The 17750-nt window shown below is 40.2% G+C and overlaps 1 protein-coding gene across 11 annotated transcripts in view; it reads right to left on the minus strand.

Annotated features, from left to right (window-relative positions):
• Positions 1-17750, minus strand: part of LOC102941241 (phosphofructokinase, platelet) — an 81755-nt gene that overhangs the window by 40745 nt on the left and 23260 nt on the right. For all 11 annotated transcript variants that reach the window (XM_037891011.2, XM_037891010.2, XM_037891004.2 and 8 more), the window contains exons 3-9: positions 14197-14274; positions 10338-10527; positions 5986-6151; positions 4273-4317; positions 4054-4162; positions 2581-2676; positions 698-790 (exon numbers count right to left, since the gene is read on the minus strand). In XM_037891011.2, coding sequence (XP_037746939.1) covers positions 698-790; positions 2581-2676; positions 4054-4162; positions 4273-4317; positions 5986-6151; positions 10338-10527; positions 14197-14274 — 777 coding nt within the window. The remainder of the gene's footprint in view (positions 1-697; positions 791-2580; positions 2677-4053; positions 4163-4272; positions 4318-5985; positions 6152-10337; positions 10528-14196; positions 14275-17750) is intronic.

A 17750-nucleotide genomic window follows, 5' to 3' on the forward strand; every position in this document is an offset into this window, starting at 1 on the left:
AGCTTTTTTCATGTGGGGAACTGGTATAAACTATACTAGCAACAGCACTTTTTTTTTTTTTTTTTTTTAACACCATATAAGCTGTGTCTATGCGGTGGGAGTTTGTCCGTATGGCTGTACTGGTATAGCTATACCAGCACACGCTTTCTAGTGGAGACAAGGTCTTACACTTTGTCACCCCAATTCTAGTGCACGTGTATAGGGTTTTGCTGTACATAATCCATATTTTTGTCTAACTCCCAGTTCTTTTGTCCATTTAGAGGGATGCCTAAAATAGTAGAATAGAAGACGGCCCCAACCAGAAAAATTTAAGCACGTTAAGTATTGATTTCAGTGGACCAATTTTGGATTTGATGTGATTCTCCAATTGTGGATTAAATCGCCTATAGAGAGACGGCAATGGAATCAGCAAGGAGTTAGGAGCCAGTAGTTACTGAGTGTTAAACCTGGCTCTGCCACAGTCTCTGTATGTTGCCTGGGGCAAACCACTTTACTTTTCTGATGCTTGAGTTGGGGACAATAATTATATTTGGCTACTTCACAAAAGTTTTGAGGGTGTTAACTGGTTTTTATAAATGATTCAAAATTCTTCAAGGAAAATGTATGCATAAGTGGAAGCACATTACTACTACTGTTGCAACATGCACCCTTCCAGGGTTTGCAGACAGATGTAAGTTATCACCATAGCTTCACTCACCAAAATTCTATCAAAAGCTGAAGGAGTACCTCCTCTTTGAACATGACCCAGGATAGTCACACGAGTGTCAAATCCCAGCTGCTGAACCACAAGCTGCAAAGAATTTCAAAGCATAAATGAGAAATATAAAATACCAGCGACACTATGGCAGTTATACAGTGTGCACACATTGGGAATATTGTAATATTAGACTATATATGATATAAATGTCACACATCAACAATGGTGACACAACTAAGGAATTTACTTAAGTCTCTTTGCATCTAGGTTAGGAAAACTCATCTCCAGACTCCTACTGTAATGTTCAGTTTAAGAATGGTAAAGAAGTTGTTTTGGCTACAATGCTTTAATTAGAGAGACGCATACTGATGTCATTTATTTAGTAACAAATGACCACTTAGAAAAACAGAAAATATATATGCTGTCCTTAACCTTACAAAAAAGGTTTAAACATCACAACTAGAAGCCTGGAAAAAATAATCTACTGCAATAGGGTTTCTTTATAACCGTATTATAAATATGCTGTACTAAATATCTTGGAGTAATTGTGCAATTAAACCCCGTGAAGGCATTTAGCCTTATACAGATTTTCTGATTCACTGCCTTTGGCTGATGTCCATGAACAAAAGGAGGTACAACAATTTGTTCCAGAAATTTTGGGCTCCACCAAATTAAAAATGTTGGTTTTTATCCCTCTCAGTAACAGTAAAATCTGTCCAGTTTAATAGCCTGATGTTTTTACTGGGAAAATCACAGAGAATGAAATAATTTTATACTGAAAAAAGAACACAAAGAGACACAAAAGAAAAACATATGCAGTTATTTACTGCCTCCAGCTATATTTTCTTTCCAGTCCATTTACTCATCAGTAACGTACAAGTCCAGGCTCACTAAAATAGGATCATTCATCAAAATCTCCTCTGTTATAGTGTAAGGTTAGGATGTAAGCAAACAGAAATAAGTACTGCATACTTTCCCCTCTCCTAGCAAGGAGATGTATGAACACCTCACTCACTCTCCCCAAGAGTTACATTCCTGCTATTTATAGCTTCCTAGACTTTTTAACAGACTGAAGTCTGTGTAACAAGCAAGTAGTGTTTTCCTCTGTAAAAAACAAGATGAGTGACAACTATTTCCCACACTTTTACTTAAACACTTTAATCAGTGCAACTAATTTGTAGTTTTTTAAATGGAGTACAATTCTATATTGATAAGTCAAGGACTACTTCATTATTTGAGCGCTCCTGAAAAGTGCCAGACTGACAGCTATGCAGAACAAAGTGCTAAAATCACACAACAGGTGACGCACAGGCAGTGTCAGTTCAAGTTTCCTCACACCATTCTATCAACGAATGTGTTTCAAAACTTGTTTCCAAAAAGGACCATTTCCAAGCATGACAGGGTAATTCTATTCGCAGTGCCTATTTAATCCTTGGCATTGGTGAGATTTCCCCAAATGTTTCCTTTACTGGTAAATTGTGATAAGGGCATCATTAGTCCACCAGGAACTTGACAGACCATCACTTATTTTCGACCAAGGACCATCAGATACCATCATCTAATAATTAATTATATGAGACAAATTTAAGCAGATCTCTTAGAGATCAAGTCTCTAAAAATAACACTTCATTGACTGCCCTCTAATTTAACAAAAAATAGGTCCCAATCCAAAGTCCATGGAAACCAATTGAAAGATTCCCATTTACCTCAATGGGCTCTGAATTAAGTCCATAAAGCACAAGCATAAAAATGCAACTGGCAAGTACTGTAAGAGGCTGTATTACCAGAATGCCTGTGGAGATTCTAGTTTTAGCAGTGGAAAGGGAACTACACTAAATTATAGCCACAGCAGAAACTGTATTACAAAGAGGTTCGATACTTACATCCTTAACCTTTTCTGAAGTTATAGGTTTGTTGTGAGAATCAATGGCACCTTCTGCCACAATTATGATATTCAGCCTTTTCTTTCGTGCACGGTTCTATGAGAAGAAAAACACTGGATGTTGTAAAAAAAAAAAAAAAAAAACCCGAAACAAGGTACACCATTAAAAAAAAAAAAAAGAGTTTTGAAAGCTAACTACTGCATACTAAACTCCAGTGACTAGAATCTTTTCCTTTGGATAATTTACCAAAAGTATTTGTAGCTCAACTAATCCAATCAAAAAGGAGAGAAAGACATCTATATACAGTAGAACCTCAGAGTTACGAACACCTCGGGAATGGAGGTTGTTTGTAACGCTGAACGAAACATTATGGTTGCTCTTCAAAAGTTTACAACCAAACATTGACTTAATACAGCTTTGAAACTTTATTATGCAGAAGAAAAATGCTGCTTTTAACCATCTAAATGAAACAAGCACAGAAACAGTTTCCTTACCTTGTCAAACTTTCCTTTTATTTTTTAGTAGTTTACATTTAAACACAACACATTTAATACTGTACTGTATTTACTTTTGGGTTTTTTTGGTCTGCTGCTACCTGACTGCATACTTCCAGTTCCAAATGAGGTGTGTGGTTGACTGGTCGGTTCATAACTCTGAGGTTCTACTGTTTTTTGCCTGGTTATTAATTTAGTGTTGTCAAAAATCTCAACACTGCTCCATATCCTGGAGATCTTTCATTCCCCGAGACTCACACAAAAAGAAAAACATACACTGGGAGACCAAAAGGAATGCATCAGTTTAGATTCTCATTACTACTAACATACTTAATCTAGTATTTTTCATTCTTACTTTTACAAGCCTTGTGGAAGAAGTATTCTTATTTTTCCTTTCAAGATTTCAGTGTTAACGTGCCTCATATGCTTCTCGTATCAGCAAAGAAACCAGTTAATTGCTGGAAATGTCTTCCCTTTAAAAATGTTCTGCTGGCTAAGCGGGTGAATTCAAAGAGATGGGAATACTATCCTAGTTTTGTAGGTTTTGTAGCGTATGCTTTCCATATGCTAATGCATTACTACATGTTTGAAAGCACTCACGTAATTCCGCTTTTATACTAGATTATATTAATGCTCTTTGAAATAATGCGCATGTATAAAAGTTTCTAGCGTAAAATTAAAATGTTCTGCATAAGACACCAGGGACAAAGATGACAAACCAGAAAACAGATCCACGATGGCTATGTTTGCGGGACCTATGGTAGCCCTAGAGGTAATCTAACTGTGCTTCAAACAGTTGGAGAATGTGGGAATAGAGGCATTTAAGACCAAATAGTTCTACCATTGAAATCAATAGCAAAAATTTGATTGAATCCTACTGGACAGGATTTGGCCCATATCATTTATGTTGCTAGGCACCTCTTTTCAGATGTGAGCATCACATGGCATACAAAATGTTCAAGATGCAGTAACAGCTTACCTCAGAAAGCTTAACACACATCTGCTCTTCCCATCCTTCTTCTGGGGGGTATTCCGGAATAAATACCCAATCCGCACCACAAGCTAATGCACTAACAAGAGCCAGATACCTAGTAAGCACACATTAAAAAAATACAAATAAGAAGACAATTAAACTTCAAATCTTAGTTTTTTTATAATTAAATTTTACTAGACACAAACTGGTGAGAACAGTACATACCCACAGTGTCTTCCCATAACTTCTAGGACAAAGGTCCTCTGATGGCTATAAAATGACAAGAGAGATCAACAACATTATTGCAATTGAAAGACCCAATCCAAATCCCATTGAAGTCAGTGGGAGCTGGGATCAGTCCCTGACACCAAGAATAACACAGTAAACCCAGAAGTAAAAGTATAATCGCTTGTCTGATCCGGGGAAATGTTGTACCCTCTTTAAAACTTTTCACGTCCAGAAAATGTTACCCAGATGCAGGCTGTGCTCAGTAAGGAATATACAAAATGACTGGTGATAACAAGGAGAGATGGGGTCGGGGAAGGGGGGGAGGGGTGCTAAGGTTTAAGAGCAATGCAATAAATATTTCTTTAATTATTTTTCATCCACTGTACATGCAAACCAGTTTTTTATTGTAGCGCTGCTCTAAAATGCATTGATTTATTTTCGTAAGAGACCGAAATTTTGCATAAAAAATAAGTAAAAAACAAAGGGTGAAAGAATATTTAATCCATCAATCATAGTAGTTTCACTTCAAGGATTGTAACCATTTGGTTTTTAATAACTATATTGATTACCAGGCTAACTGTAAAATCAGCATGGTCATTGCTTTATTTGTCAAGAGTGAAACTGAATCAAGTATCTATGTTTTTTCATATGTATTTCTGTAGCACGGAATACCAACGCAGAAGCATGAGATACTAAAAAAGAAAGCCAAGCTTTAGTGCACCTGCCCCTCTGGCTAAAGTTTGTATACTTTTGCCTTCTAGAAGCAGCCTGTTATTTTCATACTATTGCACATGTCTGACGAAGTGAGAAATATCAGTCAAAGTGACAACATAGCTGAGCTGTAACTATATATCTTTTCTCACCAGTTCAGAAAAGTCTTTTCCAGAGTTCCAGTTTCCTTCGGGTGAAATTCATCCCTGTGCAGAGAATCACCACCAGCCCTCTGTGCTGAAGAGGCATTTAACTAGTGCACAGGGCCTTGTGCTGATCTGTACAGGAGTGAATTTCACTCTTAAAAGTTTTGTGATGATGAATATAGTAAGGTGATGGACAAATGGAAACTGGATTAACATATCAACTTTTCCCCTCTAAAGATATGAGTTTAACTCTTGCTCAGGTTTGCACTCTCATTGTTTTCCCTTATGGACGTTTGCTCATATCTCACAGGCACCCCAAATTTTGGAACAGTGCAGCCTGACTGGTCTTCTGCAATCATGAAAGGCCCAGGACTGAAATAAGGTGTTGCTGCATTTTAGGATGGAGGTTACCACTGCACAATCATTGCCCAGATTACTTTGCATTCTCCCTGAAGTTATAAACATCTTTCTTTCATCATCATCATCCATATTTTAATTAGAAAGTCACAAATGAAAACAGAAAGTATATTTGCACAATTCAATCCAGTTAGCAAAATAAAAGGATTAAATTTACAAACATAAAACACACATAAAAATGCTCCCTGTCCATATATGCTCTATCTCTCAGACTATCCTCACCCCAATTCCCTCCCACAACACACAAAGCAATTCAAGAGGGTTAACTTTTGCTCTCAATGTAATTCTGGGTCTATACAGTCTAAGTACCTTACATCACATTAGTTCATACATATGAAGTATTCTATGACAACTAAATCATAAACATGCCTGATTTTACCACTGGGAAAAACGTAGTAATTTAAAATTTCGTGTATTCTCCCATGCATCCTGTTACCTTTGAGCAGTGGTCATGATGGCATCCACAACTTCAATGATTCTGTGCAAGGCCGAGTCAGTACCAATGGTCATATCGGTGCCACAGAAGTCATTATCTATCGATCCAACCATCCCCACAATGTTGAGGTAAACATATTTCTTCACAGCTTCTTCTTCAATCTTGCCTGCAGAGAAATAGCCGTAAAACCATCCATTAACAATAGCCAGCCACATGAGATGAAGCAAAATCAGACTGTAGCTGCAATGTAACAATGTAGTCCTTTTTTTTTTTTTTTGTAAGAGTTAAAATTTCTAAAATAAAAAACACATTTCCGTAGGAAAAGGATTAGCCAAAGCTAAAAAAGCTGAATAAAACTTCTTGGAGCAAGAGGACAGCTTTTCTTTAAGATCAGCTGTCTTTTGGAACAAACCACTTCATCCCACTGAGTGATTTGCTGGGCCATTTGTTCAGGGAGTTTAGAACTAGTCTTGAGGTTGTCACTCCCTAAACCCAAAACCCATCATTTAGATTACGCTCTCAATGTATGGGACAGAGTGAAGTAAAGGGGTGCAAACTGAATTGTGGATGTGACTCAGCATGTTCCCAGTGGACAGGAAATTCTAAAACGAGGGGGAATATATGGTCACCAGCATGAAATGCTGGGTGAAACCCTTTCTGTGTGACTGAAAGACTCCAGTACATTGTTTCATGACTGAGGAGTGAGTGGGAATGGAGAAGCCACATTCTAAATCTAAGCATGTCTCTCTCAAACTACAATGAAAAAATACTGAGCCAGTCATTTAGATTTCTACGTGCAGGAAAGTTACAGAATTTTGCCAAAGACAAATTTCTAATTTGTGCTAGCAAAGAATGTGGTATAAAAGGGTGGGTTTTCATTTTTTTTCTTTTAGTCTAATACTTAAGGACCAAAATACAGCTATCCAAAGGGGGCACAAATGTAACATTGCTAATGTATTATGCAATGCATAGTTCATTCAGTTCCTGGGAATCTTTTTGAGAAGTTGCTCAGCGATTATGTGATGTGACAGCCCAATACACTTGGAGCTGAGTCTGAAAACAAGTATGTAGCTTTACTCACTTGAGTATTTCCGGCGACTTCAGTTGAAAGATTGTATATTATTCATGTGTTTAAGACTAAATTCCAATCTCAGATTAGTTATTTTTAGAAAAATAGAGGCTAAAGTAGAGGAAGTGAACTAAGGGAATGGGAACTGGAGCCAACACAAACATAAACTGCAATTTACAATATCAAGGAGACAACCTCACTGCAACCACGTCCACTGCACCATTTTGGTGCAACTGAGCAACACACAATAGCTGGGACATTTTCTATTATTACAGAGGAAGGTGGTAGCAACGTCTATATAAAGGTTGCCTAACGCTATCCCTTAAAAAGGTTTCTTATAAATCTACTGTTTGTAGCAAGCCTGGATATTCAGTAGGGGTTTCCCCTCGGGATACATAGTGTCTTTTTTGTCCTGTGAAATTCCATTCAGATTTGGCTGAGATATTAAAAATCACCATTACTTTCTCTCACATGTTCCTCAGGATATGTCTTCACTGCAGAAATAACTCTGGCTCTTTTTGGTTGTTGCCCTTACCCACCACCCTATCCACACATGAAAACTTCTCACTCAAACTAATGCAATGAAGACATAACTGCGGGATATTCTGGCAGCCTGCCAAAAAACTCACTGACAATTCCCCAGCCCAAGCTCATGCTAGCCCCAAACCAGCAGCACCAAGGAGCTGTGAAGCAGAGGTGGGGAGGAAAGAGCTGAACTGAACCAGACTTCTCTGCTTATAAACCATTTGACTATTTATCATTCCCCCCGCCAACCCTTGGGGGAATCACATGGGGCAGAAGCTCCCCCAACTCCCAGGTTGGGGGCAAGGGGAAGGGGGGGGAGAGAGAGAGAGAGAGAGGCAGGCCAACTACCCACAGATCTACCACATGGTACCAGAAGCCAGTCATCCCTCTGGGGTAACACATGGGACAGGAGCACCCCTGACTTCTGGGGTTGGGGGAGAGAGAACTCCAGGCCAGACTGGGCTTCCCCGCAACAGTCCCATAGATCCAGAAACCCACTCCCTCCTCAGAGAAAACAGCCTTCTCTGGGTGCCAGCCAATGTTGTTAATCTGGTACTTCAAGAAGTGGCAGTGCTGGAGGTCCAGGGTTCAGACCCTGCTGTTGATTCATAATGGAGAGGTGGTTAAAGCTGCACATCATAAAACTTGGTTTTACCCTTTTTTCATTTAATTAAAACTCTAGAACATTACACACATAAAGACTACATTGAATAAAGTTATTTAGGATGCAAAGTCAAGCACTTAAAACTTAGGAAATGCCACATTTATGGTTTCCTGTGTGTAACACAGGGGTGGGTAAACTTTTTCGCCTGAGGGCCTCATCACTCATCAATTGCAAAACTGTATGGAGGGCCGGGTAGGGAAGGCTGTGCCTCCCCAAACAGCCTGGCCCCCACCCCCTATCCACCCCCTTCCACTTCCTACCTCCGACTGCCCCCCTCAGAACCCCCAACCTATCCAACCCCCTCTGCTCCTTGTCCCCTGACCGCCCCCTCCTTGGACCCCCCTCCCCTAACCACCCACCCGGGACGCCACCCCCTATCCAACCCCCCCTGCTCCCTGTCCCCTGACCGCCCCCTCCTGGGACCCCCCTCCCCTAACCACCCACCCGGGACCCCACCCCCTATCCAAACACCCCCCCCCCCCCCCCCCCCCCCCGTTCCTCGCCCCCTTACCATGCTGCTCAGAGCGGCAGGATGGAGCCAGCCATGTTGGCGCACTGCCTGGCAGGAGCGACGGGCCAGAGCGCTGGCGGCGCAGTGAGCTGAGGCTGTGGGGGAGGGGAGACAGCAGGGGAGGGGCCGGGGGCTAGTCTCCCAAGCCGGGAGCTCAGGGGCCGGGCAGGATGGTCCCGCGGGCCGGATGTGGCCCGCGGGCCATAGGTTTCCCACCTCTGGTGTAAAAGGATTACTGTTATTGAGCACTCCTTGTGGCCAGCGATGTCTCTGCAGCTTCTAACCTCTTTTTTTCCCCTCTCTGTGGGGCCCTTTAAGAACTCACAGAGGCTCTCTCTGGTTAACAGTATCCCTGGCTGGGGCTAGTTTAATACAAGGACCAGTTTACAGCAACCCAGAGACCCAAACTAAAATTCATTCCAACAACACAAAGAAAACATCCATTCATTCACTCTGCTGTGAATTTTCTCTCATTCCCAGAACTTTTCTTCCATACCAATCTGACCCCCACACCAGTCCTCCCAGATCTCCCTCGCTGGGGCTCTGACGTCCAGTCCCAAATGCAGTTAGAGTTTCTTGCCCCTCAGGAGCCTCCTTCTCACTGGGCTTTACCCTCCAAGCTCCCTGGTGTCATAATCCAGCAGTAGCCCTTTTTCTCCCTGAAATGTCCACGAGCATAGCTGCAATTCCTTGGGCTTCCCCACTTACTGCAGCCACCTTCTGCTCTTTATAGTGAATTGCCTGATTCCCTCAGGTGTTACTCCTGGGGGAATACTGCTCCACTGTGCATGCGCAGAATTTATGTCCTCCGCAGATTTCTTTACTTCCCTGTAGAAAAATGATGTTCTGATGGGGGAGCAAAGGGAAGCCACAAGAGCGGTCATATGACCCTCCCCAGCAGCATGTTTTGGGTGCCCAGGAAGCCGGCAGAGATTTAAATCACTCTGGGGCAGGGGGCTGGACTGAGGAAGACCCAGCTGGTGTCAGGGTTGGGTGCAGCCTCACCGCTGAGTCTGTGTCCTGAGGGGAAGCTGCACAGTGATCTCCCACCTTTGTGCAGCCAGTGGTCTGTGTTCCCCAATGCCACACTGGAGCCTCCACATTTATTTGACAAATAAAATTTGCAAGAATTTTGCAGAATTTTAAAATACCATGCACAGAATTTTTAATTTTTTGGTACAGAATGCCCTCAGGAGTAAGGTATGGCTCAATCTGTAATCGGGATGGCTTAGACCCAGGTTCTTCAGCCCATGGGGTAAGCCACACTGTTACACTTTGCAACTTTAATTTGGCCCCTTTTGTGTATGCATTATGATAGTCTTTAATTACATGATCCTGTGCTATTTTTTTTCCCCCACAGGAACTCTGACTCATTGAGAGCACAGGATGGATGCACAAAGAGACTGAAAAGTTATGTGTAAACAATCATAAATCTAGCATTTCCTAATTGTCATGTGGTTGACTTTGCAACCTAAATAACATTCTTTGAATGTAATTTTTCTGTGTAATAATAACACATAATTTTCTTTCATCAGTTGAGGAAGATCTAAGTGTTCTGCATGTCCACAGAGATGCAAACTTACCACTTTGTGCCAGTTCCTCTAGAAGTCCACTCCATTCTTCACGAAAGAGATTAGCACCTGTTAAACTACCATCACCACCAATCACACAAAGGTTAGTGATTCCACGCTGAATCAAGTTGAAAGCTGCCTTCAAACGGCCTTCCCGGGTACGAAATTCTTTGCAGCGTGCGCTACCAATAACTGTCCCTCCCTGGAAAAAGGAAATAAATCAGTTCTAATTTATCTTTGTCATATTTTATGTTAATTGCTAATTATTTTTATGTTGATTTGTTAATTAAGAAAATATTAACAAAAAGAGTATGGAAGTACACTAGAAAATAACAGAGAGTTACCCAAACCTCTAGGAAAATTATATTCTAAAAACTATGGTACATGTATATCAGGCAATGAGGCAGGAAACAAGCGTGGTAGATACATACTTGCAGACTGTTATCCTGTCTCCCTTCAGTCTTCTCTTCTCCAGATTAAACAAACCCATTTTTTTCAATCTTTCCTTGCAGGTCATGTTTTCTAGACCCTTAATCATTTTTGTTGATCGTCTGGACTTTCTCCAATTTGTCCACATCTTTCCCGAAATGTGGCACCCAGAACTGGACACAATACTCCGTCTTATCAGTGCTGAGAGCAGTGGAAGAATTACTTCTCGTGTCTTACTTACAACACTCCTGCTAATACATTCCAGAGTGATGTTTGCTTTTTTTTACAACAGTGTTACATTGTTGACTCGTATTTAGTTTGTGATCCATTATAACCCTCAGATCCTTTTCTGCAGTACACCCTGCTTGGAAGTCCTTTCCCATTTTGTATTTGCGCAATTGATTGTTTCTTCCTAAGTGGAGAATTTTGCATGCGTCCTTATTGAATTACATCCTATGTATTTCAGGCCATTTCTCCAGTTTGTCAAGATTTGTCCTTTACAGCGCTTGCAATCCCTCCCAGCATGGTATCATCCACAAACTTTATAAGTGTATTCTGTGACATTATCCAAATCATTTTGAATAGAACTGGACCCAGGACAGATCCCTGAGGGACCCACTTGTTATGCCCTTCCAGTCTGATTGTGAAGCATTAATAACTACACTCTGAGTACGCTTTTCCAACCTATTGTGTGCCCACCTTACAGTAGGTTCATCTAGGATATATTTCTCTACCATGTTTATGAGAAGGTATGTGCGTCTGTATCAAAAGCCTTACTAAAGTTGAGTTATATCATATCTATTGCTTCCCCTCAATCCACAAGGTTTGTTACCGTGTCAAATAAGGCTATTAAGTTGGTTTGACATGATTTTTCTTGACAAATCCATGTTGTCTGTTACTTATCACTTTATTTTATTCTAGGCGCTTACAAATTGATTGTTTGATAATTTGCTCCATTATCTTTCTGAGTACCAAAGTTAAGATGACTGATCTATAATTCCCTGGGTTGTCCTTATTCCCTTTTTAATAGATAGGTACTATATTTCCCCTTTCCTAGTCCCCTGGAATCTCTCTCATCCTCCAGACTTTCTCAAAGTTAATCGCTAATGGCTCAGAGATCTCTTCAGCTAGTTCCTTAAGTATTCTAGAATGTATTTCATCAAGCTCTGCGGACTTGAAGACATTCTTAACTTGTTCTTTCCCTATTTTAGCCTCAGATCCTCCCCCATTTATACTGGCGTTCACTATGTTAGTCATCCGATTACTGCTAACCTTTTCGGTGAAAACTGACACAAAAAAGGCATTTAACACTTCAGCCATTGTTGCTTTTTCTGATATTGTCTTTCCCTCCTCATTGAGTAATGAGCCTATTTTGTCCTTGCTCTTCCTTTTGCTTCTATTGTATTTGTAAAATGTTTTCTTGCTACCCTTTTTATGCCTTGGTCTTTCAAATTTTGTCCCTATCTGCTTGTGTTGGTTTTATTTATAATCATTCTTTGTAATATGACCTAGTTTCTACTTTTTAATATAACTCTTTTTGGAGTATCAGGTCATTAAAGATCTGCTGGTTAAGCCAGGGTGGTGTCTTACCATGCTTCCTCTTTCCAATGCATTGGAATAGTTTGCTCTTGTGTCCTTAATAATGTCTCTTTAAAAAACTGCCAACTCTCCAGAATTCTTTTTTCCATTAGACTTCATTCCCATGGGAGCTTAGCTACCAATTCTCTGAGTTTGCTAAAGTCTGCCTTCTTGAAATTCCATTATTTTTATTGTGCTATTTTCCCTCTTACTATTCTTTAGATCATGAACTCTTATCATTTCATGGACACTTTTACCCAAGCTGCCTTCCACCTTCAAATTCTAAAACCAGTTCCTCCCTGTTTGTCAGAATCAAATCTAGAATAAACTCTCCCCTAGTCACTTTCTCCACCTTCTGTAATAAAATGTGTCTCCAATTCATTCCAAGAATTTGTTGGATAATCTGTGCCCGGCTGTATTATTTTCCCAACAGATGTCTGGGTAGTTGAACAGCAAGTCCTGGCTTTTGGAAAATGTTGTTAGTTGTTTAAAATTTGTTCAGAATCTGTCAGCAAGCTTTACAGAAAATATATAATCATCATTTTGTCTTTTATACAAGCTTACTGTCCTTGATTGTAGTTTTACTGTATTTCTAATGTATACTAGAAAGTAACATTAACATAATGCAGAAGCTTTTCTTTTTTCCTAGCAGAAGATTTGGAGATTATCCTTTCAGTGTTTCATAATCATTTCCTATGTTGAGTAAAAACAAGAAATCTGAGCCAGGCCCAACCCAAATTTGAGCTTGGAATTTATACAGTTTGTATTGCCATCTGAAACAGTCTGCCTCACCATCGAGCACTTCCTGTTCTAAACCATTTCGTGGCACTGCCCATACGTGTTGAAAGTCACAACAAGCTGATAATGGGAAGATGAAAGTGAGGAAGAAGAGAGCTGGGAAACCTGACTCCATGAATGAGAGTGAGGCGCACACGCACACACACACACTCTTGAAGTGGTTCTAAAAGTAACCAGCCATAATGGAAACAATGTGTAAAATGACTCACACTAGAAACATCAGACATGATAATAGGCAAGAGACTGTGTTAAGTGAAAGAAGCATGTGACCCATTTGCTACTAACAGTGGGTGCCTCTATTCAGAAACAGAACTATGAAACAAGTAGAAAAAAAAATTACCCATTCCTGAAAAAATACTTATTTATGCAAAATAAAATTAGAATAGGATAGAAAAGAACAGAAAGGCCTGCAAGCAACATCCTACCTTTCTTTTATGTGTTAGTGAAAATGAGAGCTATTTTGTGAAGAAGAAATACTGCAGAGAGGTAACTACAGCACAATCTTGTTTTGCACAATGATCTGGTTATAGGAGCCCACCAGGTATGTGCACTAGCCTCCACATATAATGGTCTCATTTTTTAGCAATTGTTTTGCATATAAATTTTAAAAATGTAAATGTTTACTTTTATTGGTGAACAGCTTCCATGGCATCACATAAAACACAGCATTTCCCTACTACAGTACTAATATGACATTGTTTTAAACTTCTTGGGCCCAATTCTGCCACTCCTGATTAATGTGTATGCCTAAACATGCATTTAGCAGCCTAACTTTGGGCACCCAATTTTGAAAATCTAGGACCTACATTTTCAAAAGGGGTTACTGTTTCTAGGTGCTCAGCATGACATACCTCATAGAGATCTGATTTCTGGAAGGTGCTGAGCAGCAATTATCTGAAAATCAGGCACTGTCAACAAGTGTTTGAAGTTGGATGCCCAAAATGGAGCCAGTCAACCTCACTGACTACTTTTGAAATTCTTGGCCTTAATCTTTTAAGTTTAAAAATTCTGGTTAATGATTTCAAATGAGGGTTTTGCTTTGTTTTCGGTTGTTCACCATACTTACCACTTGCAAGATGCTTGAAACACTTTCCCATGACACTTCAACAATGTTGTCACCTCCATCAACCATACCTTGGTAACCCTGAGACAAGAGAAACATATTTTAGAAAACCTGACATGTCATTCTGCATAGTATTTTACTACTGGGGTGATGGTCATGTTGTACATTTATATATATATATGCAATATGCATATATTTTAGACAGTAGTACTCTCCCAAGCTCCACCCACAACTTTAGCCCCACTGACATGAACCACAAAAATTATACACTATTCACAGTAAATTGTATTGATGTTCACAATATGATCGTATGTGCCACTTTGTTCTAATGGGCTTCTTAAGCTCCCCCCTTGAGGTACATGAATGTACCCATAGGCCCTGTTGGCTCATGAGGCTTGGTGGTATCTCCCAGAAACCACTACTTGTGGCACTGACACTAGTCATCGCTCTCAATAAACTCTGAGGATCTGTGGCCCTCCCTCTATTTTTTTTTACATAAAGGATGAAAAAGTTAACAATACTGACAATTAAATAACCAGCACCGGATTGCTGAGTTAACCCTCCACTAAGATGAATGGTGTGGTTCATGCCTCTCAGAGCTAGTGTTCCAGCCTCTCTGAAGGCTCATCTCTGCATCAGTTACATTCAGTTCATTTTTTTTTTTGAAGATTTCTTCACAACCATGACATCTAGAGACTTACTTATAAAAATTAAAGGTGAGATTCTGAAGAAAAGTGGCTTCAGAGAAGTGCCAGTATGGGATATACATAGATAGCTAGTATAAGGGAATGGCAATATATCTGCTGTGCATTAAAGGTTACACATTCTATTATTTTTGAAGAACCATGAAGTACTGGGGACAGACTAAGGGGAAAGCAAGTGCGTTTATGGTCTCCACAAAGGAAAGAAAAGTGATTCTGACATTTATTATTTAGAAAGCATTATTTAAATACATTTTAAAGTAATGGGGAAAATCTTGAAACATCTCAGAGCAAAACAGAATCAAAAGCAACAAGCAAAATTGGATTACAAAGAACGAATGGGGTCAGACGCTCTTTTTTACACAACTAATGGTGAAGGAAATGTAGCGGAGGCAATGTACCTGGATTTTGGCAAAGCATTTAAAACAGCGCCTCAAAACCTAAATTCAAACTGGCTGGGAAAATCATTGGATACGGTTAAAAGGCAATGTATCATGATGAGAAGAGGAAAGATGTCTAGTGGGAAGCTGTAGAGCTCAGTGATAATCTGGTTTCATTAATTCACTATGTAGTATTAACAACAGGATACTGACATTTGCAGATTCTAATTTATTGGGAAGTGCTGCAAAAAAGGGTGAGAGGAATGAAATAAAATTAAATTTAATCTGGAAAAATACAAGCTAGTATATCTGATAGGAAAGAAATTTAGGGCTGCTATTCAACCTTGTGGACATTAAATTAAAAGTGGATGCAGTCCAATATGGTAACAAAATTGGGCAAAGTGGCTTGTGGCTGCATGTGCAGAGTAATCATGTTATAGAGCGAAGAGTTAACGGTCCTCCTCTATAGGACTCTGGCAGGATTGCACCTCTCAGTCTGGGGAATCTGAATACTAAAAAGTTGGGGCTGTAAATTGGAGCGAGTTCAGAGAACAACAGAAATGATTGATTATGAGCTGGAGGGATTAGTAATGAGGAAAGATCAAAAGCATAAATATTTTTTGTTTCACTAAGTGATTACTCGGGGAACCTGATAAGCCTACCAATGTGTAATGGGCATAAAAGGTTACAGATGGAGAAAAAAGTACTTAGGGTGACCCAAAGGAGTAATAAGATAAAATCAGTAAGAAGAAATTATATACTGTGTAAAACATTATGAGTATCATCCTGAGTGACTGTGAATTCCCTGAAGGGAAGTCTCAAATGGTTTATGGCATAGGCTCAAAAGGGAAGTGGTAGAAGCTTCTTCCCAAAGTATACTGGAGAAATAAATATATTTTAGGTACAATCATGCAGTGGGTAAAGGAATAGACAGGGTTCATGAAAGGTCTTTCAGATGCTAATTTCTGTGATTTTTCTATGTTTTACTTACTCTTAGGATACATCTAAACAAGGTCTCTAGAAACTGAAGTATTTGGTAACACATTTCCCTCCAAGGTAAGCAGAATACTGGAAAAATGCATGTGTGAACACACATGCGTACATGCACATACATACACACACACACACACACACACACACACACACACCACAAAACCAGGTTTTCTTCAGTATGAATTAATTTAGACTTTTAATTTTGATGCTTTCCATCTGAATCTGAGTAAAGTGCATCAAATCTCCTCACAGCAAGAAATGCTCAACTGCAGTCCAACTGGAGACAAGAAGGTTTCAACAAGTTATTCACGAACCAGAAGAGGTCCCTTGATCAGAAAGCAAAGAACCCAAAATATTCTTTATGTCACAATCAATATGGGACAAAAGGGTCTTTCCCCACTGGTGCTCAAGCTTTCTTCCTTCATGCATAAATTTATATTTTATAAGGCTAGACGAGACCATTATGCTCATCTGGTGTGAATTCCTCTATAAGACAGGCCATAGAACCTCCCTGAATTAATTTCTGTTTGAACTAGAGCAGAGGTTTCAAAACTGTCAGTTGCAAAGTCCCAACGGGGCTGCACTGAGGGATCAGGGTGAGGAGGGGGATCTGCCCAGCAGGGGAAGCGGGTGGGGCTCCATGCAGGAGGGGCACTCTTGGCTGCTGGGGCTCCATGTTGGCTTTCTGCCCATAACACTTCCCAAAAAGCTGCAGCTGAACAAGCTACCTAGCAGCAGTTACTCTCCTCTGCTGAGGAGGCCAGTGGGGACTATGCAAGCAGGAAGCAGAAGGCTACACCCCATGAGTACTGACCCCTCTGTTGGACAGAACCCTCCCCACCCCCAGTCCTTCAACACCTAGGCCTATGGGGCTCCTAGGTGCTTCCACAGTACAAACAAACAATAACAGCAGTAGCAGCAAGGAAAAAGGTGAGGAAGTGGGCCTTTGGGAGCCACCATATACATAGGTGTGGACACCAGATTCTTATAGTGTCCCACAAGACCAAATAGAATCCAACAGACTGCTCTATCTCAGAGACATCTAAAACTATCAGCCTCCATCAGTCTCAAAGGGTGGACCATCAAAACAGAGCCTTTGCCCCAACAGAACAGCTGCATTTGATACAAAGCAAGCAGGAAGGGGCAGACAAAAGTATTTAGAAAAGAACAAACGAGTTAGCAACTCCTGCTGAATTACTATTATACCAGGCTATTTTTTTTTCTATTTAGTTATTCTTTTTTATTTAATTAGTGGTTCACTTGCTGAATGCTAGTGTTCAAGAAAGTGAGGAACCAATTTCACTGAGTATTAAGTCCACAAAACATAGCATAGCACCCACTGTGGAAGTTTTCCCACAGAGTTCTGCCAATGTACACCCCTGTGTTTTCACTTCTAGCCTGTCAGAAGTAGACTGCCAATCAAGATGAATTATGTAAAATTCTGTGGTTTAGTGATGGGCAAACATCCACCAGGGACTACATG

The sequence above is a fragment of the Chelonia mydas genome, chromosome 2 (genome assembly GCF_015237465.2).
Source record: "Chelonia mydas isolate rCheMyd1 chromosome 2, rCheMyd1.pri.v2, whole genome shotgun sequence".
NCBI classification, from domain to species: Eukaryota; Metazoa; Chordata; order Testudines; family Cheloniidae; genus Chelonia; species Chelonia mydas.